General features: G+C 57.0%; 1 protein-coding gene and 1 long non-coding RNA gene across 23 annotated transcripts in view; one reads left to right on the forward strand and one right to left on the reverse strand.

Moving 5' to 3' along the window:
* Positions 1–4,287: 4,287 nt before the first annotated feature.
* Positions 4,288–8,802, reverse strand: LOC108384864 (uncharacterized). Of its 6 annotated transcripts, XR_005063150.2 has the most exons (6): positions 8,684–8,791; positions 8,108–8,212; positions 7,405–7,542; positions 6,911–7,256; positions 6,190–6,269; positions 4,288–4,612 (listed from the first exon to the last, which is right to left on the reverse strand). It is a non-coding gene; the product is annotated as an uncharacterized lncRNA (long non-coding RNA). The 6 variants fall into 6 exon arrangements; XR_005063149.2 differs by lacking the exon at positions 8,108–8,212 and having other exon boundaries at positions 8,684–8,802; XR_012127574.1 differs by lacking the exon at positions 8,684–8,791 and having other exon boundaries at positions 8,108–8,674.
* The window catches only part of ZNF185 (zinc finger protein 185 with LIM domain), a 44,215-nt gene continuing 25,330 nt past the window's right edge, over positions 8,796–27,680 (forward strand). For 12 of the 17 annotated variants that reach the window (XM_073228059.1, XM_073228066.1, XM_073228058.1 and 9 more), the window contains exons 1-10: positions 8,796–8,936; positions 21,622–21,700; positions 21,810–21,933; positions 22,330–22,395; positions 24,046–24,084; positions 24,193–24,270; positions 24,620–24,709; positions 25,443–25,529; positions 26,335–26,418; positions 26,700–26,741. In XM_073228059.1, coding sequence (XP_073084160.1) covers positions 21,667–21,700; positions 21,810–21,933; positions 22,330–22,395; positions 24,046–24,084; positions 24,193–24,270; positions 24,620–24,709; positions 25,443–25,529; positions 26,335–26,418; positions 26,700–26,741 — 644 coding nt within the window. In that variant the 5' untranslated portion in view covers positions 8,796–8,936; positions 21,622–21,666. Of the gene's footprint in view, positions 8,937–9,040; positions 9,178–21,621; positions 21,701–21,809; positions 21,934–22,329; positions 22,396–24,045; positions 24,085–24,192; positions 24,271–24,619; positions 24,710–25,442; positions 25,530–26,334; positions 26,419–26,699; positions 26,742–27,680 lie in introns of those variants that run through there. The other 5 variants (XM_073228061.1, XM_073228065.1, XM_037025043.2 and 2 more) reach the window with 2 other exon arrangements.

Consider the following 27,680-nt stretch of genomic DNA (forward strand, 5'->3'; position numbering starts at 1 on the left):
TGGATCCCCAAGTGTGATTTCCCCACCAGTAGCATGAGCATCACCTGGGATCTTGTTAGAAATGCAAATACATTCCTAACCAAGTATGGAATTCTATGGGTGAGGTCCATCCAGCACTCTGGGTTTTCACAAACCTTCCAGGGGTTTCTGATGCCCACCGAAGTTCAAGAACTGCTTGTCTAGAGAATCTCTTGCCCATGTGGTCAGGGATGTGTACAAGAACATTCAGAGCAGCACTGTTATTAACAACAAAACAAAAACTTACCAAATAGTGAGATGGGAAGTGGCCAGATTTCCAGATCTACTGGGAAGGTGGAGCTGAAGGATTTTCTGATGGATTAGACGTGAGGACGGAGAGAAAGTAAGGAATTAAGGATCACACCAAGGTTTTTCGCCCAAAGCACTAGAAGGATAGCATGGCCATCCACTTTGGTGGGGATAACTGTGGGAGAAACAGGTTTGTAAAGGGGCCGCTCAGGAGTTTGGTGTGGGACACCAAGTGCAACGTCTAATAGATATGCAAGTACAGATACTGAAGAGGCCTTAGGATATAGAAATCTTGACTTGTGGGGAAAGGCCTGAGTTGGAGATGTAAATCTGGGAGTCACCAGCGTTCACATGGTATTTAAAACATGAGATGTATAGAAATGACCATGGAGATGAGTATCACTGAGAAGAGTTCCCAGGACTGAGTTCTGGGTCCCTCCAAAGCTAAGAAGTTGGGTGGAGTGGGGGTGACGAGAAGGACCCAAAGGAAACTTAAAAGAAGCCAGTGAGACAGGAGGGAAACCAAGAGAGTGAGGTGTCCTGGAAGCCAAGAGATCAGGATGATCCAGCCAAGAGGGAACATTGATGACCCAGGAGAAAGGGTGAAATGTTAGCAGGATGTGCCTTAGTGGGCGGCAGGAGATGGGATCAAGGGCACAAACCGGTGAAGTTGGTCTTTCAGCCCAAGCCAGGACAGAGGGCAAAAGGCATAGATAGTGGTGCTGACTGGTGGGTAAATGTTCATATGCGTCACATTTTGTATAGTATACATATATATCATTTGAATATATGCCAGATAATAAAAAGAATGTTCACATGGTAATACTGCTGTATCAAAGGAAGCCCTCATCATTGTTTTTACCGATTTGTAGGTCACCATCCCGGGAAGGTCACAACAATTAACACTCCCACCACTAGGGCCCCTGAGACAGAGTGGCAGGAGAGTGACCTTTTCCCCACACCCGCGGTAAATCCAGGATTAATGTTTCCACATCTGGAGGATGTGTCAAATGTTTGTATTTCCCTCATATGTTAATGGGGACTCAGGCGGGCCTTGTGTGAGCTGTCTTTTCCCTTCTTCGCTGGTCCGTTTTCCTCTTGCTTGCTTTGAAAGGAGCCTTTTTGTAATTTAGGAAACTTACGCCTTTTGCTGTCTGGGCAGTACGAGTAACCCCTCCTCCTCTGTACTGTGTCTAAGGACAGTTACGGTGGGTTTCACCAGACAGAAGTTTTTAATTTCTCTGTCTTTTATGGTTTCTGCTTTTCACGACATACTTAGAAAGACCATCCTTATCCCAGGATTCCTTCTGGTGCTTCTCTGGTTTTGACTTTTTTACATTAAACTTCTGAGCCATCTGGAGTTTATTTGGTGTGGAGTGGGAGGCAGGAGATGCAGCTTGTCCTCGCGCCTGGCCAGTCCCCCCAGCGTCAGCTGCCGGCTCATACACCCCACTGAGCTGCGTTCAAAAGGAACTTTTATCTCTTCCTTCATTCATTTGGCAAATATTTCTTGTGTGCCCACTCGAGTACCGTGCCAGGTATTTGGGTGAGCTGGCAAGCATGAGATGTGTTTCCTACATGCAGGAGAAGGGAGGAGAGAGGCAGGAGACAGTGACTCTGCTGAGGCAGAAGGGCAGCCTGGGAAGACATACTGAACTGCGTCTTAGTGGTTAGGGACGACTTCCTGCTAGAGACATGAACAGAGGAGGAGTTAACCAGGGCAGGCAGACCTCATTCAGCGTAAGGTTTGGAGACAGAGAAAAAGGCTTATGTGGGGATCCGCAAGAAGTCCAGTATGGCTTCATTGCGATGGGAGTTTGGAGCTTGAGAGTTTGGAGAAGAGGCTAGAGCCACAGCAGGCACCAGACCTAGAGAGGGAAAGGGAAAAAAGAGTCTCAAATAGCACGCCAGTTTCTAGCTTGGGCAGCTGGGTGAGTGGAGTCCCCTTAACACTCAGACGGAGAGCACAGGGGAAGATTGCTCCGGCTGACTCATGGAGAGTAGATGCGGCCGGGCAGGAGTAGAAGCTAGGAGGTCAGGGAGGACGTGAACGAGGATGCTGGCGGCACTACAAGTGGCTAGAAGTGCTCAGGCTCTGAGTATATTTTGGAGGTAGAGCTGCAGTGACGACTTGCTGATTGATTGGACATGGGAGATGAGGGAAGGAAAGAAAATCAAGCTAGCCAGCCACGTAGGCCTTTGGCCTGCACATCTGGGAGGTGCCGCCGATGGACGTAAGAAGGACCTAGAGAAAGGACATTTGGAGGGTGTGTGGTAAGGAAGCGAAAGCTTTGAACACGTTCAGTTTGAGTCAACCCTTAGACATTGTAGGAGAGGAAAAAGGTTTCCTTGACCCTCTTAGGATCCCTGGCTGCCGAGCCTTCACAAGGAAATGAAGACCGAAAGAAGTGGTCAGCCCTGAGTGTTGTTATGCTGGGGCTGCTCCTTTCCTCTGGGCAGGGGGAGGATGCTTCTCCCACGAGGGTCTTATGACCTGCTTCACATGGAAGGGGGAGGGAGGACAAAGGTCTGCTTCTTCCTGCCATTTTCTCAAACTCCTTCATCTTAAAATATCCAGTATGCCAAGGTGCCATGTTTGGGGATAGCATGTCCCGACCCCCGTGAACATCCAGGTGGTGATTTCACGGGCATCTCTCCGTGTAACAGGCTCTAGTGTGAGGGTTCTCTAGGAGTTCTCCCGTGTAGCTTTCACAACAACCCCAGGAGGGAGAGGCTGGCATTCTCCCCTCTACTATACAGGTGAGAAATGGACACCCAGATAGGGCGAGAAACTTGCCCAAGGTCACATAGCTATTAATTGGCACAGCCTGGACTTGCACCCACACATTCCAATTCCAGAGTCAGTGCTCCTAACCCTCAGTACCTCCAGATAAATGGGGAGTCAGGGAAGCCAGGAGAAGCATGTTTTTCCAGAATGGAATGATCAGCTGAGAGAGATTTTAAGGGAGTGGTAGGGTTAAAATCCTGATGGGAATGGGTGTATGAGAGAATGGGAGGAGAAAAAGTAGAGACAGTGAGTCTAGACAACTCTTTCATGGAGTTGTGCCCACTAGAGGAGCAGAGAGTAGGTGTGGGGTCAAGGGAAAGTCTTCTTATTTTTTTAATGTTGGTGGGACTGCTCCAAATGATGCAGAAGAGAAAGGGACATTTACAAAGAGGGAAGTCCTTGTGAAGCTGAGAAGGGGTAGGATCCAGGAATTTATGCTAGCACCATTCTGCATAGTTGTGTGACCTTCGGCCGCACTGTTGCTACCCTGGGGCAGACAAGAAGAGAGCAGATGTGTAGATTTGTCCAGATTTGGTGCTGTGTCAGGGGAAGGTAACAGAGTGGCAATGGAGCAAGGAAGATTATTGACAAGAAGCTGTCACTGGGTCACTGACTCCAAGCTGGGTAGGGAGGGGAGTGAGGAGAGGAAAGGGCTACCAGATGGGAAGAAGGTAGAGGAGCCAGGGGCAGAGATCTCCGTGAGCTGGAAAAGGAGGACGTAGTGGTCAGAAAATGGAAGGCCTGCGATAGGGACTCTGGAGGTGGCGGCAGGATGCAGGCTGCCCGCAGGTGGCCGGGTCAGAGCACTGGGAGGCCTGAGGTTGGGGATGGATGCTGAAGTCACAGCCCCACCGCTCTACCTCCCAGGACACTCTCTCACACCCAGTGGGGTCTGCGTGGCAAAGAACAGCCCCATGCCAACACTTGCCCAAATGTTAGATGCTGCTTTAGCCACTTGGCCTAAGCCTCCAAGGAGAGGATTTTACCCAAAGGCAGACCGATCTATGCAGAGGTATGTGGGGTGTTGGGAAAGGAAGCACCTCGCCAGGGTGGGGCGCAGGGGGACCTTGCTTAGTGGAGGGAACCTGATTTCAGCTACAGCAGCACTCTCCAGTAGAACTTTCTGCCACGACGGAAACATTCTTTACAGGAGCTGCCCACCACACAGGTCTGTCGAGCTCTTAAAATGTGACTATTATGACTGAGGAACTGGATTTTCAATGTAATTTTATTTTATTTGATTTTATTGTAATTAATTTACATTTAAATAGCCACACGAGGCCAGTGGAGCTCTAGAGACTGTGCTGGTCTCAAGGGGGCGGGTGGGGGAGGAAGGGGAGGGATGGAGCACACAATGCCAGGGAGCCTAGAGCCATTGGGTTGAGTTCACCATCCCCAAGTACAGGTGACTGGGGCCAAGTGGAGTGGACAAGGGCCAGGTGCACACCCCCCATCCGGGCTGCTCTGATCCATTCTGATGAGGGCCTGCCCCTTTCCTCTGTGCTGAGAAGATGTGAGTTTCCATCAAGGGGGACCCCAGCCAGCAGCTCTCTGTTCCTGTTCAGATGGGTGAGAAGGCAGCTTGTGAACAGTTGGCCCCTCCAGTTTCCCAAAGGCTGCTCCCCTTGAGGAACTGAAGGGAGCTAAACACCCTCGGAGGTTTCCAGAAAGACTAATAGAGATACGCATGTTCTGCAAGAGGTCAATCACAGGAACCTGGCTCTTCTATGTGAAGGGGTTTCAGGAATACACTGAATTTCCCTTTCCCGGGTGGGAATGTCCACTTCCCAAGTGCAAGGGCAGTGCTGAACCAACAGGAACGAATCAGCACCTCTTGGAGCTGGACAGACCCTCAGGTTGCTTGTGACATCTGCCCCACTAGCCAGTGGCTTAGCCAGGCTCAGCAGGGCCCCTGAGTGTGAGCTCCCTCTCTCACCTGGACAGGGACCCAGTCAGATCTGGGGGTGCCACCCAGACCCCAACACCGACTCTGGCCTGCCTTTTCTTGAGCGGGTGGTGGCTTCCACACCATTCCTCTTCTGGGCCTGTGCTCAAATGCCCAGTGGGCACCAGTCCTGCAAGAGGGTCCCAGGAGCCCAAGCTGCTTCTGGGACAGTAACAGGGTTTCTGGGGGCCAGGCTTGGGCCCAGCTCAGGGGAGGGGCACCCAGCAGGGCCAGGCAGCCTCCAGCCTCCCCAGGCTGCTGACAGGCCCAGACCCTCATCAGGGCCCCTTGCCAGGAGTGCTTGGCTGAGCTTTGGGGATGAGGGGGTGCTGGGCAGGGAGCCCACCGTCTCCTCCTCATGACCTCCCTTCCTCCTCATCCGGGAGCCTCATTGCTGGCCAACTGTACTAAAACTCCGGAAAACCATGGCGGGGAGGTTTTCCAATTAGAACATTCTTTTTCCGATCTGTGGATGGTTTTTAGAGCAGCAAAAAGCCATTCTTCAGGGCATGTGGGGATTATCTGCTAGCGAGGCCTTGGCTGGATTGCTCGCTCGGCTCTGCAGGCCTGGCCTGGGGCTACTTCAGAGCATTCTGAGGCATCAGGTCACACAGGCCAAGAGTGACCGCCAGCTGTTCCCTGGGCTTATTCAAAGTAGCACATCCAAAACGCAGTGGGAGTCCTGGCTGCCGGGGTGGGACATGTCAGCTTGGCCCAGGGAGACCTGCCTGCATGGCCTCCTTGCTCCCAGTGGGGCCAGCTGGCCACAGGAGCAAGAAATCCCCAGGTATGGATTCTGCCCCTTGGAACTGAACTGGTCCACCTTCTCCGTGAGACTGACTGGTCTCTGGGTGGGGTGGGGTTGGCAGTGTGCGGGGACAGGAGGTCTGAAGGGGTCAATTGGAGCCATGCATTCATGGCAGGGAGGGCACCAGCCCCTTAGCTGGGAGTGGAGGCTGAGGGCTGGATGGTGTGTGGGCCTGGGGCTGAGGGGGAGGTGGGGGCAAAGGCAAGACTGTGCAGGTGGGGTCTCACAATACACTGAGGGGTTGGACCAGCTCCCAGCAACCTGGAGAGCTGATTACAGACTCAGATTCGGGGCTCTGTAGGGATGGGACATGGCAGGGAGTGGACAAGGGTCATTTTAGATGCAGCCACACCTGTAGACCCCTGACCCCAGGGGACTCACCCTGCTTGGAGCTGGCTGGGTCACCCAGCAAGTAGAAACTGGTTGAAAAGCTTAGGAGGATGAGATGGCAGGGCGGGCCCCTAAAGGAGGGAGGGAAAAAAGGAATTAGGGTCAAACAGGAGCCTCGCTCTCCCCACATGTGAGTCTGAGTACCTTGGCTGGGTGGGGGTTCCGTCAGAGCTACTGGAGACCTGTTTCAGCTCTACCGCAGACTGGCTATGTGGCCCCAGCTTGATACAATCCCTCTCTGGGCCTCTGTTTTCCCATTTGCACAAAGGCAAGGTTTGGGTCAGTTGTTCATCTCCAGTTCCCACACCCCCAACCCTAGCGGGGGGACACTCTGCCTGGGTTGGCTTTGGGGCCTGACATTTTTCTGGGCCCCACCCATAGTCCCCCCTCCCTAGCCTGGGAATGTTTCAGCTACACCAGCTTCCCTCAGTTCTGTTCCCAGCCCTGGACATCAGAATGGGGCCTCCCTGGAACTTAGGAGCACTGCTGGCCAGTTTTTTCCAACCAGCCACCTGTCCCCCTACTCATCTGCCTGCTTTAACCTGGCCTCCCAGAGAATCTGTCTCTACTGCCTGCTCATGGACTCTGGCCCCCCAAGGATAAGGGTCACCAGCTGCGTACTCCTGCTGCTACCTTCCAGGCCTCTTGCCTACCCAGGCACCTTAGCCTGGCCCCACCCTCAAGTCCACCCTATGTAGAGGCAGCACCTCACCCTCATAGCAGGGCCTGGGAGGGCTGCTTGTCAGTGAGGAGGTTACTCCATCTGGGGGTCTTCAGCAGGACTCTGCCAGAGCCTGGGTGGCTGGCCAACCTCGGAGGTGGATGCGGGGGCCAAGCCACAAGAGAAACTGAGAGTAGAGAGGGCCTGGGCCAAGCTCAGGCCCAGCAGGGGGCAGCCAGCATCCTCTAAGGTCTTGGCCCTCAAGTTCTAGGCCAAGGGGAAGTTCATGAAGGAACCAGTGTTGTGGTCGAGAATGGGTGGGAGGTTGCCACCAAGGGAATATCTTGTGCAGGGTCTAGATGGCATAAGAACACTTGGTGTGTCTGGGGCCAGGCACCTGAGGGCAAGGAGGCTGATGAGGTTGGCAGCGGCCTTAAAGCCTGGCTGAGGTGGCTGGGGGTGGCCCTGGCAGGGGCAGGGGGTTCTGTTGGGGCAGTGAACAGGTGGGCAGGGCAGGGCAGGGTAGGGCAGGGCAGGGCAGTTACCCTTCAAGTCAAACTCGTTTGCAGGCGAGATCAGCTGCAGGGCCTGGCAGCCGGGCAGGAAGGGAGGAGGCGAAGAAAGGCTGGGTCCTTTGGCTGACGCAGTCATGGCAGATCTCGCCTGGGCAGGGGCTGAATCACCTGGGACATGGGAAGAGCTCGAGGCCCAAGGGCACGGCAGCCCAGCCCTGGACGTTCTTGCTAAGTGGCCACCGGCTTTGGATGCCACTCGTTTGTGCTCTAGCTGACCCACGCAGACTTAGGGCTCTGGGGCCCGCTTTCCCTTCCCCACTGGTGGCTTCACACCTATGTCAAGTCCATCACTGTGTCCTCTACATTCTACCTCTTTTAGATAGGGGCCCTTCACGGGGAGGTGGCCCCAGAGAGGCCATCTACTATGTTTAGGAGCTAGGATGCAAGCCAAATCCACAGCCACCAGCAGCCCAAAGCGGGAGGCGGGAAGGCATTAGATGCTGGCCACCAGATTGGAAGCAGAAAAATGCTGATTGGCAGGAGACCGAGATGAACTGAAGTGACTTTGTATACAATTCCCTCATCCCCCACACAAGTATTCATGCAGACACAGGGTCACCTCCTCCCTACCTGATGGAACCCAGGAAGGGAAAGGAGAGGACAGCTTCCAGAGTTTCACCCACCCCTCAACGCCCGCCTTCTGTAAATCCCCTCCAACCCTCCGGGAGCTCACCCTCTAAAACAACAAAGGGTGATGGCTGCTAGGTGGATTGCTGCCGTCAGAGGGAGCTGGGAAGTGGGCTGCTGGCCTGGGAGGCCGGTGCAGTCAGGAGAGGATCTGAAGAATGACCGAAAGTCCACTAGCCAGCCAGACAAGGGGACAAAGGACATTCTAGGGGGTCTGAGTGCCAGGAGCAAACGCCCCAAGGAGATGGGCCTTGGGATGTACTCAGAAAGTGGAAGCAGGCGAGTGTGGACTTCCTGCAGGATCTCAGCCACCAGCCCCCGGCCCCCTCCCGCCCCTGTCTGGGATCTCCATCTGTCAAATGGATCTAGGAACAGAAGTTCTCTACAGAATTAACCCGTAGCATCTGTGGAAGTCGTTGGCCACGAGCCAGGGCCAGATCACGTCGGGCATGGACAGGGGCCCAGCGAGGCAACCGGGGCCCTTCGCGCGGCAGAGGCCTCCCAGCCCGGGGCTCGCTGCGGGCTCGGCGCGTGAAGCCCGGGCCTTCATTTCCCCAGCAGCCCGGCGGGGCGTGGACGCTGGCGGGGGAATGCGCGGAATGCGCCCGGCGCGTCTACCTACCCCAGGAGAGGGCCGGGGAAGGGGGCCGGCCGAGGGGAGGGGCGAGGGGCGCGGCTCCGGCGCCGGAGAAAACCTGTTTGTCCCCTGGCGGGCGGAGCCCAGTCCGCGCCTCCCCGCCGCCCCGCGCGCTCTCCTCGCCGCGCCCGCGCCCGCGCCCGCTGCCCCGGCCCGGCCCGCCTGGGCGCTGCCCGCACGAGGGAGCCCGCGCCCGCGCGACCCTCCGCCTACCCAGGGAGCTGGGCACCTGAGTCAGGTAGGGCTGCCGAATCGCCGTCGGCGCGGCCCGGTACCCAGCCCAGTGACAGGGACAATTATGGACCTCAGTGTCCTCTTCCAAAGTCCTCGCCCGCTCCAGTATCATCCCTCCCAGGCTTGCGCTGGAAGGCAGTGCTGCTGGTTTTCTGGTTTCCGCTGTGAGCAAAGACACTGACCGAGAGGGGCAGAGATGGGTGCCTGGTCCTGCTGTCCTCACTCTGGAGAAGAGGGGGTGGAGTGTAAGTAAATGGCCTGGGGCTAGGGTGCTCTGAGAGTTGATCGCAGCCAAAGAATGTGGCATCTCAGATCAGATAGTTCAGCCTGTGTCGAATTTATCGAAGAGAAAACTGAGATCTAGGGTCAGGCTCACCAGTTGCTTGTGATGAGCCAGTGGAGGGCCACCAGGAGGGTAGCTGCTCAGACAGACGGCGCCGAAGCCAGTGTCACTGGGTGTTATCGATGGCATCTGCAGCAAGCGGGCTCTGTGGCCGGATTGTTTTGGTGGGGGTAGGGGAGCCAAGAGCCTTGTCCTCTTTGGAGAGTCAAAGTGATACCTCACCTGGGAGACACTGAAAGCTCGGCTCCCCTTCCGCTCTGCTGCTTCTGAGCTGGGGGCACCTGCGCAGCTCCGGGTCAGTCAGCCTCCCACCCAGGGTTGCTGGGGGCTCAGATGAGGTCTGTGGTGGGTGTACCTGAGCTTTGGGACATCCGGGGTGTGGTAGGAATTGTGTTCTCACTGAGCTGTTCACACCTAGCCTTGACTTTGTGGAAGGCTGTGCAGCCACATCTGAGGACCACACTTTTGAACCCTGAAAAAGGGCCCCTCACACCCCTCCCAGCAGTGGTCAAAGCCCCGGACACCCAGACCCAGGCTTGCCTTGGTCTCACGCCTCTTTAGACTCCTGCTCATGGTGGCTGACTGGGACAGGGAGCAGAGGTGCATGGCTGATAGGCCTGGACAGTGGGTAGAGGCTGGGTTCCCAGTCCCCTGCACCAGCTCACACAGAGCTCTGGGGAAAGACTTGGTTCGGGGTGGGGGGTGTCCTGTCTTCCCAGGGCCTCTACTGCCTCATCTGAAAAATTCAGGGCAGCTCAGAGCCCTGCTCACCACTTAGAAGTGAGTGGCCAGGCCCTAGATGCCCAGAGCAAGGGTGAGCTTGCTGGCTGGCCTTGGTGCTTGTACTCTTTGCCTCAGCATCCCCGGGTCACCCCAGGATGGGAAGGAGCGGATCCACCTCACTAGCCGTACTCCATCTCTCCATCAGTTCCTAGCCCGAGCCCTTGTGCCTTCCTGGCCTGGCATTCAGAAGCCCTGGCCTGGCTGGAGGCTCAAGTCAGCTTTGGGGAGCTGATGGAAGGCACCCAGCACAGGTCCAGGCACATGGCGGGGGCTCCAGATCTGTTCATCTCCACCCTCTGGACACTCACACGTCATCAAGACAGGTGGCCCATGACCACACTGGGTGCTGTGGCTCTAAGTGGAATAAGCACAAGGGGCTGTGGGAACCTGGAGCAGGGGAGCAGCCCTGGCTGGGAGGATGAGGGAAGGCTTCCTGGAGGACGAGCGCTTGGAAGCAGGAGATGGAGCTCAGCAGTTGCCAGGTCAAGGCCCACACATCCTTTGGGATCGTTTAAGTCTAGCATCGCCCTTGTTCCTCAAAGACCAAAGCCAATTCTTCCTAAGCCCCTATATGTTCCACCCAGAGCTGGGCATGGGAGCCTGGAGAGAAATCGGACACAGGCCTGGCCCCAAGGAGTGGCGGTCTAGCTGGGGACAGTGGCCAGAGGCCAAGGTGGTGGCGGCCGGGGCTGACAGGCCACTCAGTAGGGAGCTACTCTCTGCATCAAAATTGTTCACCTCCCTTCGTCCTCAACTCCAGATTCCAGACAGAGCCCGCATCCCCTGAGGGCAGTGACCCCAGAGTCCAATGCTGCCTAGTACCTTGGCAGGGCAGACTCTGGGACCCTGGCAGCAGGTCTGGATCTCACTTTTAGCCACAGCCCATAAGGCGCCAGCTCATCTGTAACACTGGCACGGGACAGTACTATGGCCAAAGAAGAGGAGAGCTGCCTTCCACATCTCCACTGCTCTGAGTTGCAACCCACATGCCACCCGAGCCTTTGGGCCTCTGTGGTTGGGATCCATTGGGGACTCTACCTTCATTCCTGCTGTGCCCTCGGAGAGCTGGCTGATGCCAGGGCAAGAGCAGCCCACCCAGGGGACCCATGCACCTGACAGTGATGGTCAGGAAAGGTTAGCATTGCTTTTGAGGGTCAGAGAGTTGGCACGGGACTCATGAAGTGGAGCAGGGAGATGAATAGGAGCAGGGGTGTGATGGGATGGGGGGCTCCTTTAGGCTTAGTGGTAAGAGGGCAGCTTGGAGGTCAGACTGGGTTCAACCCCATCTCAGCCACCATCTAGCTGTTCAAACCTGAGCACATCGCACAGCCTCTGGAGGCCTCAGTTTTGTCACCTGTACAGAAGGAAGGCTGAGCCCAGGAGCATCTGCTGCGAGGGTGTGAGCAGCTAGCGCCTGGCGTCAAGGTGTTCCCCTGCCAGCTGAGCCAGAGCCACACATCCTCCTCCAGAGGCCAAGGTGGTGGCGGCCGGGGCTGAGGTTGGGGCCAGGTTGGGAGGGCTATGGGCTCCCCAGTTGAGGAAAAACCCTTTAAAAGTCACTGCTAGTCTGTGCCGCTGGTATGCATGGTGTCTGTCCACAGTTCAGTGATTAATTCTTAGGGCATTTCCGGATGCTTACTAAAAAAGCATTCACTTTCTTTTTAAATTTTCACAGTTTTGATTTTTAATTTTTCATTTTGGATTAATTTAAAACTCAGAGAAAAGTTGTAAGAATGGTGCAAAGAACTGCCTAGAAGCCTTGTCTGGATGCCCCACTTGACATTCCTGATCGTTTTCTTCAGGAAGCGGCAGCTGACATAGGAGTACCTGTGTGGCCCTGAGGGATCACCAAAGAGGGACCAGGAGGTGGGCAGGGCTGGTGTCAGTTCATTTTTTCAAGGGAAAATTGAGGAACAGAGGGGGCACTCACCCAAGACTCTTTTGAGGATGAGGAATGGAGCCAGGTTCCCTTATTTCAAAAGCGTTTTCCTATCACTTGCCCTTTTGGGTGCCAGGGCACAGGGATGAATGACTGAGGACTAAGGGCAGGGGAAGGAGAAGGGAGGGAAGGTCTGGGCCCACACGGGACTGGAAAATGAAGGGACAAGAGGCCCTGTGGGTGTCATTCTCAAACTCGAATGTGGGGAGGCAAGAAGCTGCATCTTAAGCACATGTCCCAGGGGACTTGGATGTCAGACTTACCCAGGGGCCAGTTTCAGAAAACCCATCTAAACTTTTCCTGCAGGCAGCATGCGTACTTCCCATCTCAAGATGGAGCTGGGAACTGGGGCTGTAGGGCCAGAGAGGGGTCTGGCCTCTGGGGCCAGTGACGGGCAGGTTGCGCACTGCAGCTGGTTGTCACTGGTGGTCCCTGGCCTTGGTCCCATTTGTGGGCACACCTCAGGTGCTCTTGGTCTGGTCCCTGTGATTTTTGGCAGAGGGTTGCTATGGAGAGCAGGCACAGGGACCTCAGTCAGAGACGGGCATCCCTGGTGAAACTGTGTACATCAGTGCCTGATTGAAGTAGTGCCTGCTTTAGACTGAAAATACAACAACCGCCCAGCCATTAAAAAAAAAAAGAAAGAAAGCAAACCAAAAGCCAGGAGTTGCCTCACCACTCCTGCCTGGCAAGCTCCTACTCATTCTCTCATTGTTTTGGGAGGGCCCAAGCCAAGGGCCCCTCACTGCGGAGTGCAGCTTTTTGGCAGAGCCTTGTAGGGCTGCTCTGGGCTTCTGTCTGTCTGCCCGGCACCCAGCGTGGCATCAACTTTACATAAATGTTTGTTGAACAAATGGAAACATGGCCTTGGGAAGTGCTTTCTCCTCTGTGAGTGTCCATATTCTCTTCCAAGAATGAGACACTGCTAAGAGGTAAGGGTGGAGCTCACAGGACTCCGAGTGTGGGGTGGACAAGAAGGTGAGAAAGGAGGGGACAGGGAGGGGAGCTAGCAGCCAAAGGAGGCCTGCCCACAGTCAGTGGGGCTGGGAGGTGGTGTTGGGTGGGGAGAGGGTGCTGGGCAGTTCTTTTCTCCTGCATCCCACTGGTGATCAGCTGTAACTAGGACAGAAGGAATCAGTTTTTGTAATGTCAGTCAGGGGCAAGTGGGGGGCATGTCTGTCACTGGGCCTGCTCGGGCGAAGGCTGTGTGCAGGTGGGCATTTCCGCCCCCCTGGCTTGGCCTTGGTTCCCAGGCTGCAGAGACAAGTGAGGTGCAGGGCGAGGGGAACAGAGTCCGCCTGGGCCCTGGAGGAGAGCTACCAGTGTTCCTCTGGGCCCCTTCTCATCAATTAGTGAGGGAGGTGGAGGCACTGGGAATGATGGGAGCAGCTCACCGCGGAAGGGGTCACCCTGTTTGCGGTGAGAGCTCATGGGCCCTGTGGTCACCAGCATGCTGGCCCTCTGCAGCTCCCTGGCCTCCCCAGCGGCATGTCAGAGGGCCCCACCCGGAAGCCTGGTGGCCAAGCCACCCCTGCAACAGTACGGTTGCCCCAAGCGGTTGTTTATATTCATCCTGCCAAGAGCTAGAAAATGGGGGCAGGAGAGCCAGAAGGCATCCCACGCACCCAGGAGTGGCGGGCGCCGCGTGGCCGGGCTCCCATTGCCCCGGCAGCGCTCAGGCTCCCACCACCGCTGGGGGGAGCCGGCCCCTTAGATGTCTGCCGCACCAGGCGCCTCCAGTGCTGACGCCACGAAGTCTAGATTCTGGGGTGTTGGAGGTGGGATGTGGGGAGGGGAAATTCCAGACCTTCATGCAGAAGTCATTTACCTGTAAACCACATTTAAAAATACTCCCCCGCCCCATGTGCTCTTTTTCCATATTACAATGTTTTTCCTTCTGCAACTCAAGCCTCCTCCAGCTCCTTTCCCCCTGGGCACCTCCTTCCTGCTGCCCCGTTAGGCTCCAGGCGGGGTTCCACTGAGTCGACCTGTCAGACAACAGCTGAGGAGGGGCCCAACCTGGGACAGTCAACCTGAGGTGCCCTCACGGCCACCCTCCCACCCTTTGGTCGCTGGTGGTGGCAGCCCCCAAGGTGAGCTCCACTGCCAGGGGAGCTATGCAGCCTCTAGCAGCCTGGAGTCTTCAGACTGTGGGGCCCGACTCCGCCTGTTTAAGGAAGGCCACAGGGAATGGGGCACAGCTGCCATCCTCTTGAAGGCTTTGCTTTTCCATCAGTTACTCATTGACAGCCTCGTCCAGTAGTGGGGAGCCAAGGCACCACAGGAAGGAGTCTCCTTCCCGCCAGGCCAGCTGTCTTCTCTGAAACCCCTTGGCAGTGCCTACCTGGAGGACCAGAACTGGCTGGGTTCCCACTCTTAGGAACAAGTCCCTGGGAGACAAGGGACTGATGCTCCACCTCCTCCTTCATGACTCAGACGGGAGCATTTGTTTCTGCTGAAATGATTGCTGGGGGACCACATTCGGGGTCTATGACTCTGTTAGGGCCCCATGAAAATGCTCCCGGATGGAGCTTTACATAAACCTGGCCTGAGGTTGGCCCAGCAACCAGCCCCTGCCCTGGACAGTCCAAAGCCTCGATGGCTTCAGCCACATGTGTATTTCGTCCCAGGGCTTGCCCCGTCTGGCTGCCTGTTCCTGCCAATCCCTGACCCATGCCTAAGGAGCCCGCCCAGAGCTGAGCCGTGGGCTGTGGCTCTAGGAGACAATTGCATGTCATCCGTGCCTGCGAGGGATGGCTTCAGCCCCCTGCTTCTCGCTCTTCTACCCGCCGTGCGCCTATCCATGCCTGCTCCCGGTGGCCAGCACCCAGCACACACACATTCGGGCAAGCCCTGAGCCCCGAGCCCTGGCTGTGGCTCCTGGGAGATCTCTGCCTGGCATCCAGCACCCGCTGCCATTCCATTGCCACCCTGGGTGGCTCAGCTTACTATCTCCGTCCAGTAAGCCCTTGCCGCAGAGATCCCAGGCTGGAGGCCCAGTACTTGGGGGTCCTGGCAGGGCCGAGGGCTGGGTTGCCTTGTCCCCTCCTTGGTGTTCATCCAGTGTCAGAAGAAGCCAGCCCATCCCAGCTGTGCCAACAGGAGCCAGCGTTTCAATCTTGAGGCAGGGTGGTGTAGGGCAGCAGGCTGGGGCAACACTCAGGGGCCAGAGAGGGCCACCAGGGCAGAGGCAGCCCAGGCTCAGGCCTGCTGGGGTCCGTGCCTGAGGCAAGCTCTGCACCGCTATACCTTCCGGCTCTCCTGTGGGTCCCTCTTTCCAGGCCAGTGGAAATGCATTTGTAGTGAACTGTGGCGAAGAATGGGACTGAGCTGTGTCTTTGAGCCAGGGGGCTGTGGGACTTGAGGGCTTCTGTGGAAGATGCCTCCTGGGCTGAAGCTCAAGGCCACTGGCAGGCAGGTAGCTACAAGGGCAGAGACACAGAGGCCTGCTCAGGAACAGGGGGGATGAGCACAGCATCAGCAGTCACGCAGGGCTGCAGTTCCATGAACCTTTTCTGAGCTGGTCTTCTCATCTTGGACGCAGAGCATGTCCTCATCCAACCTTGTGGGGTGATGGGTCACCCCCTCCTCCTGCTGCTTCTCTGTCCATCTCTGTCTTCTCACACATCAGCCAAGCATTTGTGTCATTGTCCATGGACTCCCCCAGCCCCTCCCTCCTGCCCATCGGCCTGTGTGAGCTGCAGAGTTTGCAGCCTCAGCTCCGGCTCCCTGACTTGCTGTGCCTGAGAACACAGGCCCCTTGCACTCCGCACTGGCTCATCGCTTCTCTCTATCCAGTCAGACCCAGAGGCCCCCTCCCTGGGAGGTCACAGGGAGGCCTGTGGAGGCTGCGGTGGCAGGTGGGGGGAGCGTGCCCACTGGTATTTAGAGACTGTCTGCATCAAGAAGAGCCTGTTTCCCTCTTCCCTAGCCATCCTGCCAGGGACACTCTGTCTGCCCACCCCAAGAGATCTGCAGGCTAATGGAAGAGGGAGCTGGTGAGGGGCCAGGGGGTGGCTGGGGACTCCCACCTGGTGTTACAGGTGGCCTGGCCTCCTCAGGAGGACTTGGACATGGTCCTGAACTGCCCTGGGACAGGCTGGTATGGTGTGAGACTTGGCATGGGGAGAACTACCTAGTAAGGCCACATCTGGTGAGGCTCTAGGGCTGCACCATGAGGTACAGCTGGGGTGGGCAGAAGGTGGCGGATAAGCCGCCCGGTCCTGTGCTGGTCTAGGCCAGGCCCCTAAGAAGGGGGATGTGGTAATTCCTAAGGAACCAGAAGGTAGAAGCTGGGGCCTTAGTACTGAAGAGGTAGGTGCCCAGCGTGGCTGTTCTGATTAGAAATGCACTCACATGGGCCATTTGAGAGGTAAGGACACCTACCAGAATCTTGACACCCAAGCCATGGGATGGAAAAGAGCTGGTGCCAAATTCCAGTGGGCAGCACATGCTCTGGAGCGGGGATATCCTTCCAGGACGAGGCCCAGTGAGCACGCCCGCAGGCTCTGGCAACTCAGCCCCCCTTTACAGATGAGGAGACCAAGGCTCCGAGAGTGGGATAACATGTGAGGCCACTTAGGGCTGAGGAGCAGAGATGGGCGTGGAGGCCACAGGCTGGGGGACTATATTTACACTCAGGTGCAGAGGCCAGTCTGGATGGCAGGGCTCATGGGCGGTGCGGGCCCAGGAGAATTTGGAAGCCCAAGTGCCCAGACTGGAGGCCTGGGCAGTCAGGAGGTCTTCAGCCCCACTTCTGAGGGAAGCTGGAGATGGGATGTTCTAGCAATCCAATGTGCACCTCGCTTTACTCTCCACCTTCTCCATGGGGTGAGTAGGGAGGTGTAGGGGCCCCTGTCACAGCAGTTTCTCTCTTTCCATGCCTTCTTGAACTTTGTCTGCATCTTGCATCTCAGGTGCAAAAGCCCTGGAGCATGATAGACTTGGCATGGTGGATACAGAGGGCATTGAGTCCAGGGCTGCAGGGTGAGGGACTGCCCTCCTCAGAGGGGATTCTGGGTTTGTTTTTTTTTCATGTGGGGTCAGCTGGATGACAGTGTGTCCAGGCTCACACTCCGGCTGCACCCGCCACCCTCTGAAAGTGTGGCTTGGGGCCCAGATGTGCCGTCCTGGTAGTGGGGCCTTTCTACAAGAACACAGCAGACATCCAGGCTCAACCCACCCGCCACTGTCTCCTCCCTCTTCCAGGGACCAGCGTGGTGCCTTCTGTAGTCCCCAGGCAGGGGCGGGGAGCTGGGACTTGGGAGCCCATGTGTGCAAAATGCGTTTTATTCTGTCCCTGCTATGCCCCGGGTGTTTGAGCAGCAGCCGGCCTCCTGCTCCTGGGGATGGGTCTGCGCTGTGCCACTGCAGCAGCTGCTGCTGCGCCCTTTCTGCTGGGATCAGATGCCCACCTGCACTCTGTCCTGACCCCAGCTTCTGGGCAGAGAAGATGCAGGCTCCTGGAGGACGCCTTGCCGTGTGGGGAGTCTGGGTCTCTGGTGGTACAGCTCAACCCTAGATGCCCAAGCAGCCCCTGGCCCCTGGGATGTCCCCCTGGGCTGACGGAGAGATTTCGCTGCTCCCTCCACTCCCTTCCCTGTCCCTCCTCAGCACTGTTCACCTGGCATCAACTTTGGACTTAACTATCCGAGCAGCCCCAGCTCTCATTTCATTTGGTTAAACCACAGTTTACTTTTTATCAATATATGTTCCTGATAGGAAAATGAGAAATACACAGAGGAGCAAAATATGTTGGTGTATCTCCTTTCAGATGCTTCTTACCCTATGCATTTTTATGTACATGTCTGTTTATGTAAATGGCACCATCCTATATGTCTTGGGTTTTTTTGTTTTTTTTTGTTTTTTTTGGTATCATTAATCTACAATTACATGAGGAACATTATGTTTACTAGATTCCCCCATCACCAAATCCCCCCCACAAACCCCATTACAGTCACTGTCCATCAGCACAGTAAGATGCTGCAGAATCACTACTTGTCTTCTCTGTGTTGCACAGCCCTCCCCTTTCCCCCACCCCCCACATTATACATGCTAATCATAATAACCCCTTTCTTCCCCCCCCTATCCCTCCCTCCCCACCCATCCTCCCCCCTCCCTTTCCCTTTGGTAACTGTTAGTCCATTCTTGGGTTCTGTGATTCTGCTGCTGTTTTGTTCCTTCAGTTTTCCTTTGTTCTTATACTCCACATATGAGTGAAATCATTTGGTACTTGTCTTTCTCTGCCTGGCTTATTTCACTGAGCATAATACCCTCCAGCTCCATCCATGTTGTTGCAAATGGTAGGATATTTTTTTTTCTTATGGCTGAGTAATATTCCATTGTGCATATGTACCACCTCTTCTTTATCCATTCATCTCCTGATGGACACTTAGGTTGCTGCCATGTCTTGGCTATTGTAAATAGTGCAGCGATAAACATAGGGGTGCATCTGTCTTTTTCAAATTGGGCTGCTGCATTCTTAGGGTAAATTCCTAGAAGTGGGATTCCTGGGTCAAATGGCTGTATGTCTTGTTTTAAAAGCTGCCTTTGCACGTAAGTTTATATGGAAACCATACACACAAAGCCCAGTTGAGATTGTATATCAGTGTCATGTGTAATGGCTGCACGTTATTTGCCTGGGTGATGTATCGTAATGTTTAAATACAACTGTTGGGAACTTAGATCATTGCCGAATGCTCACCATCGCACACAGTGAGTGAGAGCTGCCCAGGAAATGTCCTCCCAAGGGGTCTGCCTCCCCTTCTCCAAAGCTGCTCCTGCCTGTCATGAGAGTTTTCCCAGCCTCCCTTTGATTGGCTGGTCCCTCTGCCCCGCTCTCCCAGAAGGCTCAGACGAGTGGAGGGGATAGTGGCTCTGAGAGGAGACCTGGCCCAAGAAGGGGTGGCAATGTTTGCTGAGTCGGAAGCATGTCCCCTGCCCTTTTCCAGTCTGGTGGCGGTGAGTTCAGACTATGTGCTGCATGCGTGAGGAGCTGCCTGGGCTCTGTCCTCACTAAGGCTGATGGAGTGGCAGGTTTGCCTGGGAAGACTTGGGTCCACAGTACCAAGCACTCAGGTCAGAGGAGGGAGAGCTCAGTAGGAGCAGGGCTGGCAGGACAGGTGGGACCCTGAGCGAAGGGCAGGGCTCAGCCCAGCGGGAGAAGTTGGAGGGCATTCCAGGTAGGAGAACAGCATAAACAAAGCCTCAGGGTTTACTCTGACAGGCCCACCTTCCAGGGATGCTGGCGCACATGGTCTGCTTAGAGCACGATGTTGACATTGAGCGTGGGGGAGAAAAATGGCTGAGTCAGGGGACTGGGGGGGTTTGCTCCCAGGCTCAGAGGGTTGATGTGGGCCACGTTGGGACTGTTGAGTGCTGCTGGAAGGAGACACAGTGCAGGTGAACCAGGGGGTGGTGAATCAGAAGTGACTGTGGCCTGAGCCAGGGCTGTGGCAGGTGGGAGGAGAGGAGGGGTGCTGAAGTGGACAGAGAAGCCAGCTCTCCAGCCAGACACAGATTCAGACCTCATGAATGAGACCCATCTGGCTGGGGCTCATCATTTTGTCCCAGATTTGCCTTCCTGTTCAGTCCTGTGTGACGACTGCTACCTGACTTTCAGATTTGCTGTCCCATCAAAAAATGACATTTGACTTCCGAGCCGAAGCATCAGCTCTGGCCTTTGCCTGGGGAGGTGGGGCACTAGGCCCTGAGCCTTCTGAGGAGGCCTTAGCTGAGGCAGCTCCGCCTCCCGTGCCGAGGGCTCTCACAGCGTCCCTTGGCTCAGCAGTCTCCAGCGGTCCCTCTGTCTTTGTCATTCTGCATTTTATGGGTCTGTCCTCTTTTTGGAAGTGGCTTATTGGTTCTGATTTAGCAGACAACTTCAGGGCACAATGGCCAGTAGGTTTGTGAAGGGGAAACTGACAAGAGTTCCTGAAGGAACCTAAGGACTGAGACAGTAGGAGGTCCTGAGCCGAGGGCCTTGCCTGGGTCTCACAGTCAGCCGGTAGCAGCAGAAGACTGAGTAGCCATGGTCTCAGGTGGTGACTCTATGTGTCCCACCCAGTAGGGCCACTCCATGGGCTGCTGGGAGGGGTCACTGGGCCTGTGTGGTCCGAGGATCACCTAAGGAATGAGCTCTGCTCAGTGGAACTCTGCCATGGCAGCTGCCCTTTGCAGTGATGAGGTGCTATTCCTGGCACACAGCAGGCTCGGGCCTCCTGGGCTGCTCATTTGGTGCCATTTATGGGAAAGCCAGCTCTTGCTGACATGGCACATTTGGTTTGCTCTTGGCCCCTAGCCCTGCCTGTTTTAGTGTGCCCCAACCTCCTCAGAAACATGTCTAGGCCTTGCCAGCTGGCAGCTGGGCCCAGCTGCTCAAGGCCTGGCGCTGGAGGGGCCCAGAAGCTGACAGGTCCCGCAGAGGGAGGCTGCTCTGCCTCAGGACTGTCTCAGCAGAGCCAGGACCCCTCCTTCCCCTCATGCCTGCTCACCTGAGCCTCCAGCCCTTCTCTTGAGGCTCAAGGGGCTGGCTGTGGCGGGTCAGGGCTGCGACTAGACCCATCACGTGGGCCTTCCGTCTCCCTGCTGCTCAGGGCACATCCCTCCTGGGGCCCATAACCCTCCTTCGGTCCTCCGTGGCACTGTGACGGTCTCAGACACCGCCACAGCCCACCCTTCACTGGCCACAGGAGGGCAGCACATGGCTCAAGGAGAGAGAGGCGGCAAGAAGGGAGAGCAGGGTGAGAAGACGAGAGAGAGGAACAGAAGCAGCACACGGGACACCCCAGCTTCCCAGACCCAGCAGCAAGCCCTTACCAGATCCCCACCGTCACCTGGTCCCCAAGGGCTATGGAGAGTTGACAGTGAGGCCCTAGGGCTTTCCCCACCGGAGATGAAGCCAAGCCCTGAACCACACGGGGCCTTGCCTGTAGTGATGGAGGACACCGACTGTCCCTTTTCCCAGCAAGGGCAGGTTCAGAGTCACTGCTGCTTGGCTCCTGTCCAGCTGCCCTGCGGTCTTTGCTGTGCCAGGCGGTGCCAGACTCTTGCAAGAACATTGGTGCATTCTGCCCTTACAGCAGTATCGCACGGTAGACTTTTTTAACTTTCATTTTACAAAATGAGGACACTGAGGCAGCCTAGAGAGGTGAGCTGACTGGCCCATGGTCTGCCCAACTGCTACCAGGGAGTGGGAGAGATGGTCCAAGGCCCCCGCCCTTCCCACAGTCCCTCCCCCTGCTGTGGGCTAGACGGTGTAGAGGCTCTCCTGCTGCCACTGTTTCCCCCGCACTCCGCAGGCCTGGAGTCTGCCCATCCGAGGTCTCTCAGAGGGTTTGTGGGCGGTCCTTCTCAGTCATCTCGCGAATAAACAGCCCCTGGCAGCCCACGCCGTGTCCCCCAGGTGCGTGGCCCTGGGCAGATGTGGGGGCGCACTGCCCTATGGTGGAATATCCAGCACGTGCTCGCTCCGTGGCCTCTGCCCACCACCCACGACTCCACCAACTCTTGCTTCCTGATGCCCAAAGGACATTCTGGATGGTCTTGGTTTGCCAGGGACCACATGGTGATGCGCAGCCATTAAAGGTGCATGAGGTGACAAGCATGTGCTTGCCTTTGCCCCAGGGGCCCTGCTGAATCAGCTCAGAAGGGACCAGCAGAGAAAACGCCATGAGTATCCCAGCTCTCGGGGGCAGCACCAAAGGTGAGACCTGGCTCCCGCTTGCAACATACTGGGAGGGCTGAAGAGGAAGGCTTGGCGTTCTGGGGCCGGGTCCCTGGCTTCTGAGGCTGCCTGGCCTTGCCCCTGCCAGGGAAGCCTCTTCTACCAGGCGAGGAGGAGCGCAACAATGTCCTCAGGCAAATGAAGGTGCGAGCCACGCTGAGGGGGGACAAGAGCTGGATCGCCAAGCAGGATGCCTCGGAGGGCCACACCCTGTAAGTCCAGGAGGCCCGAGGGCCAGCAGTGACGGGTTGGGGCGGGGGCCCGTCCATACCTGGAGATGCTGAGGGGCCTCCATCATCCAGTTGGCCCTGCCACGTGGCCACAGACCAACTGGGGAGGGCAGAGCATGGGAAAGCAATCCAGCTGAGGGCAGGAATCGGCCAAAGCCACAGGGTGGGGAAGCCCTGGGTGTCGGGGCGGATGTGTGCGTGTGTGCGTTCGCCTGTGGAGCGAGTGTGAGACAGGCTAGGGAAGGTGAGGGTGAGATGCAAGCGGCGAGTCAAGTTCCCCGGGAGCCCGGCAGGCAGGCAGCCTGCGGAATGGAGGCCAAAAGGCAGCTGATGGCAGGGAGTCTGGGAGCCACTCTTTTGGGGCCCTTCTTTCCCCAGAGAGCTGCCCTCCAGCTGGAGTCGTGCCACATCCTTTTCATCAACTGGGGAGGTCCTGAAGACCAGGTAAGAGGGGGTGCCTGGGCGGCTGGTGGGAGGGCCCCGTGCTGCGGTCCTCGGGGGACAAGGAGGGAGCCTGAACCAAGGGGAGACTCCGGGTCTGCAGGAAGGACAGGCTTTTCTTCTCTGCTCCCTCTTGGGAAAGGGAGTACAGGACCATGGGGGCCAAGTCCCCGGCCTTGCCCTGAGGCTTTGGGGCCAGCTGCCAGCTGTCTCCCCTGCTGGGCCTCCATGTCTCCAGCTGTCAACTGGAATCGAAACTGTCACTGAGAACCCCATGTCGCTGAGGCACATGAGTCCCTCCTGTAGGTAGCCCTGATTGACTCACAAGTTTGTTCCAACTGTCTCCCAAGTTGACGATGACACGTTTTGACAGCTGGCTGAAGGGAGCAGCCCATCCGCTCTCTGTTTCAAGGGCTTTTGCACAGTGGTGTCCAGGGAGGCTCTGAAGCACAGGCACAGCCTCCCAGTCCTAGAGGAAGTGCTCCAGAGAAGTAAAGGAGCCCCCAGGGGACTACAGCCTGCGGGCCTGCCCCCAGCAATGATGGCCTTGCCTGCTGTCCATCACTGACCCAGCACCCACTGCCTGCCAGCTCCTGTGCTGCGCATAAAGGACCCAGCCCTCCCCTCAGGAGATGACATCCTAGCAGGGAGCACAGGCGTGAGCCAGGCAGAGACGTGGGAGGTTGTGACACCTGTGGTCGGTGAGGTTGGCAAAGGCCCGAGGATGACTGGTTCAAAGATAGTCAAGTCTTTAAGAGCTTGTTTACTGTGGGGGATGCAATGCTCACCCCAGGCCTTGCCCTGGGGGCACATATGGAAAGCGCGTCCTGGGGCATGGGAACTCAGACCCCACAGCAGGGGTGCCGGGAGTCTGCACAAACCTTGCCGCTCATTCTCTCACTCAGCGTGTGTGAGTATGTGTGGTTGGGGTTGTGTGTGGGGTGGTGCGTTCCAGGCCAGCCAGGGGCCATGGCCTAGCCTCCCCAGGCCACAGGTGCTTCAGCCAGAAATGCTTGTGTGGCTAAAAGGGGGGAAAGCGACGTTTCCCAGGTCCCACCCCAAGTGTTCCTGCAATTCGGTCACCTCTAGGAGGCTGTCGCCTGTTAAGGACAGAGTCTATCAGAGGGAGAGAGCTCTACATTGCCCTTCCTACCTGCCTGCATGGAGTCTTAGACCCACCTTTGCTGCCCCAGCCCCAAGCTCCTCTCCTCTTGGACAGAGGAGCTGTCTGCTGGGTCCTTGTCTCCTGCCCTTGAGCCCAGATCTCATGGCTCTGACTGTGTCTCCTACCCAGTCCTCTGAATCCCCTTGGCTGGTCCCAAGCAGGAGGCACCCAGCGTGTGGAGCCTAACGTTTCCCAACCACTGAGCAACCTCTCGCTATGCCCTCTCGCCCCAAACTTCCATCAGGACTTGGGATGTGGGCATCACAGTGGCTAGAGGGGGTAGGCATAGCAGAACAGGCACCTGGCTAGGGGTGCAAGGGTGGCCGGCTCTCTTAGGAAGTGCTCATCCACTCTTCCTGCCCTTGTTCTGATTTCACTGGAACATCCACCTGCCCCACTTTGCTGTTGGTGGTGGCAGGATGAGACAGGGTAGCCTGGGCTGTGCAGCAAGGCCTGGCTTCACTGCATAACTTCTTTTCCCTTGGCAGGCCTCCAAGCCCAAGGGCTCCCACTGGCTATATCATCCGGTAGGTAATCCTTCCTGCCTCCCGCTGCCTGCCGGCATCGCCCTCCTCCCCCAAGCCCGCTTCTCCCAGGGGAGCTAACTGCACTGCTTCTTCCGGGTTCTCTTTTAGGGGAGTGTTCACCAAGCCTATAGACAGCTCGTCCCATCCCCAGCAGCCCTTCCCCAAGGCCAACGGAGTTCCCAAAAGGTGTGTCCAGGGGGTGCTGGCCAGCAGACCCGTGGTGGGTGTGAGGGTCTGGGCCAAGCTCATGGCAGAGAGAGTACTGTGCCTGTGACTGTGAGGGTGGCAGGTGGCAGCTCTCCTCCTGTGCAGGACAAGGCCCTGGAGAGCAGTGCAGGGATGGGAAGCCCCCAGGTGTATGCGTGCCCTGCTCAGGGTGGCACAGAAGTTCTGGTGTCTGGAGGGTTGAAAGTGAAGCAGAAAGGCCAACAACACCCCACTGTCCATCTGCTCTGTGCCTGCTGGGCTGTGTGGACAAATCTGGAAGCGAGAGGGCACCTGCAGGTTGGCACATGCAAACCCCTTGCCTCTCCAGTGCTGCCAGTGTGGTGAGAGGAGCTCCCACCGGGCCTTCCCGTCTGTCCTCCTCCGGCTACAAGATGACAACCGAGGATTACAAGAAGCTGTGAGTGTGCAATCGAGAGATGAACCTGAATACCAGGCAACTGAGGGCAGCCCGGGAGAGCTGGTCCTGACAGCTGCTGCTATGGCCTGGAGCCCACCACAGCGTGACAAGCCTCAGAAAGCTTTGTCCCTGTCCGATCTGACACAGAGCAGGGACTGTAGGAAGCTTGTAGAAGGGGCTGATAAGTGTGGAGCCAGGGGTGTGGGTCATGGCCCTGGGGCTGCAGCTTGCTGCTGTGCTTCCCGGACATGTCTCTGGAACCCCTCTGGGCCAGGCCTGGCTGGGCTGGGGCCTGATGATCCCGAGCATGCTGCTGGCCCTGGCAGCCTACAAGTTAAGGGCATTTTGTGCTGAAATTGGAGCTGCTTCTTGAATATAAATCTTTGGGCATTGCTTGGGAGCTGCCCTTAGGGCCTTAACCAAAGGCCCCTTGCTGCGTGCCCACAGAGGGGCCTGGCACAGAAGTATGGGTTGTACCTGCCCTTCCAGGGGCCCTGCTGCTTTATGTTGCTGTCCCTCATCACCACCATCCAGTGACAGCAGTTACGGAATCCTTCTGGAGAAGGGGTGAAGCTTGAACTGGGTCTTGGGGGCCAGTTAGAGTTGGAACGGGGAGGGGAGGAAGTGGCAGGAGCACAGCGCGGAGGCAGTGACACTGATGCATGCTGCTGGAGCAGAAGCGGGGGGAGGGCCCAGCACCACCAGCATCCTCAATCCCTGCCCCGTCCCCCAGGGCACCTTACAACATCAGGCCCAGCTCCACATCAGGGGTTGCTGAAGAGGAGGAGGCGCCCTTCTCTGCTGATGAGCAGAGACGGAGGTAACAGGGCCCAAGACTCCATAGTCTGGTGGAGTAGGAATTGTGCCAGTAGGGGACGAAGTGCACGGCACTTAGAGCATCAGTGCTGCCCGTTGACCAGAGGGGTGTCATTCCTTCAGGCCCGGAACCACCCAGCCAGCACTGAGCCAGCGCAGGGGACCCTCTAGGAACCTTCTATGGGGAGAGCCTCATCTGTGGTGGATGGAGGGTGGGGAGGCAAGTGCTTCAGGGCTTGCCCTGGGGGGGGGGCCCTCTGTGTGTGTGCTGTGTGTACAGAGGCTGGGTGGGGCCTACTTGCCTGTGGGGCGGGGCCAGGCTCCGGAGTGACGCCCAGGTGCTTGGGCAGCAACTGGGACGTGAGAAAATAAAGCGACCCCACCCAGGCTCACCTGTCCCCAGTCACAATGTCTGCCGGCCCCTCTGCGGCTTAGGAAACACAGCAAAGCTGTGGTGCTGGAGGCTGGGCAGACGAGTCATCTTAAAGGCAGCAGGGGTCTCCAGGTGTGGGAGCTCTGGAGCCAGGCTGTTGGGCACTGACTGCCCACTGTCCCACCAGCTGGGTGTCTGGTATTGGGCAAGTCACTCCGAAGTCACACTAAAGCCCCATGTGCCTCAGTTTCCTCATTTGTAAATTGTGGGTGATACTAGCACCTACCTGCTTGTGTTGCTTTGAACAGTCCTTGGAGCAGGCACTAATCTGGCTTCGCTCCTTGCCTCCCTGGGGTGGCCCTGAATAGCTGCCAAGCTAGGCTGCCAGAGCGAGTCCCACCCCGCCACCTGATGTCCCCTTCCCGTGCCACTGCAGGTCAGAGGCTGCAAGCAGTGTGGTGAGGAAGACAGCTTCCCGGGAGCGCTCCTACGTCCTGTCGGCAGCCAAGAAGAGCACCGGGTGAGTTGCGCAGCAGGAGCCGGAGCCGGGCCTGGCCTCTGGGGCGGCTCGAGCAGCCCGCAGCTCTGCGCTCTGGGCCGGCTCCCTTCCTCTCAGGGCCTGGTCTTCCTCTGGCTGCTGAGGGGTGGGGTGAGTGTACCCTCCGAGCCAGACTTTCCAGGACTCCCAGATGCGCTTTCGGGGACAGTGAGGTCTGGCTCTTGCCATCTGGAGCAGAGTGCTCATGATGTCATCTGTCCGTGGGTTCGACCCAACATGTCTCCTTCCTGTCCCCTTTCCAGCAGCCCTGCCCAGGAGATGCAGTCCCCATTCATTGCACAGAGGTAAGTGTTAGCACGGGAGCCTTGGAAGTTTGTTGCTGGCTGCAGAGAAGGTCTCCTGTCAGCAGGGGTGGCATGGGGACCCCGGGGAGAGCAGGTGCAGAGGGATGGGGCTGCTGTCCCTGAGCAGGTGACATTGTAAGGGGCTGGTGGCTTCTTTCTGGAGGCCAGGTGAGCACCTGGGTGGCTCTGGCGGCACATGTGGCCCTGACAGCCAGTTCTGTGTAGACAGGAGCCTGGCTGAGAGAACACAGTTTATGGTGAGAAACTTTCATTTGCCAGTAGCTGACAGGGTCGCCCCTTGACCCAAGATAAAACTGTAGTATGTCCAGCAGCCCCTGGGGTTTTGAAACAAAAATAGCTACAGGGGTACAAAAGAGTTGTTCCCTTGCTCCCCGCCTCACCCTCCGAGGGTCAGGCTGGGCACTGCCTTGGCAGGAGGGGTCATTGGGCTGAGGTCCAGAAGCTTGTCACCAGGAGCCCCTCTGTGGCCAGGCCTTTGGAAGTGACCATGACTTTGGAGATGGGCCCTGGAAGGTGAATAGTGTTCAACAGAGAATGATCAGGCAGTCAGGACACTCCGGCTGAGTGAGCGAGAGGTGTCACCATTACTGAGACAAGACATCTTCTCGGAAAGGAGAATATTTGCAGAGGACAGGGAAGAAACGTCTGGCAAGTTGAATTTGGGGGAATATTCTGTTAAGTACACAGATGACAAGGTGGCAGAGTGAACTAACGATTTAAAACAAGGAGGAGCCATCATGCCAAGCGCCCTAGGCAGAGGCCTCGCAGCTGGCACAAAGGTCTGGGAGTAGGAAGACACAGATGGTGGTACGCTCTTACTGGCTGTATCAGCGTTAGGTTCCTGGGCCATTGTAACAAACTACCGCACACTAGGGGGCGTAAACCCCAGAAAGGTATTCTCTCCCAGTTCTGGAGGCT

The sequence above is a fragment of the Manis javanica genome, chromosome X (assembly GCF_040802235.1).
Source record: "Manis javanica isolate MJ-LG chromosome X, MJ_LKY, whole genome shotgun sequence".
Lineage (NCBI taxonomy): Eukaryota > Metazoa > Chordata > Mammalia > Pholidota > Manidae > Manis > Manis javanica.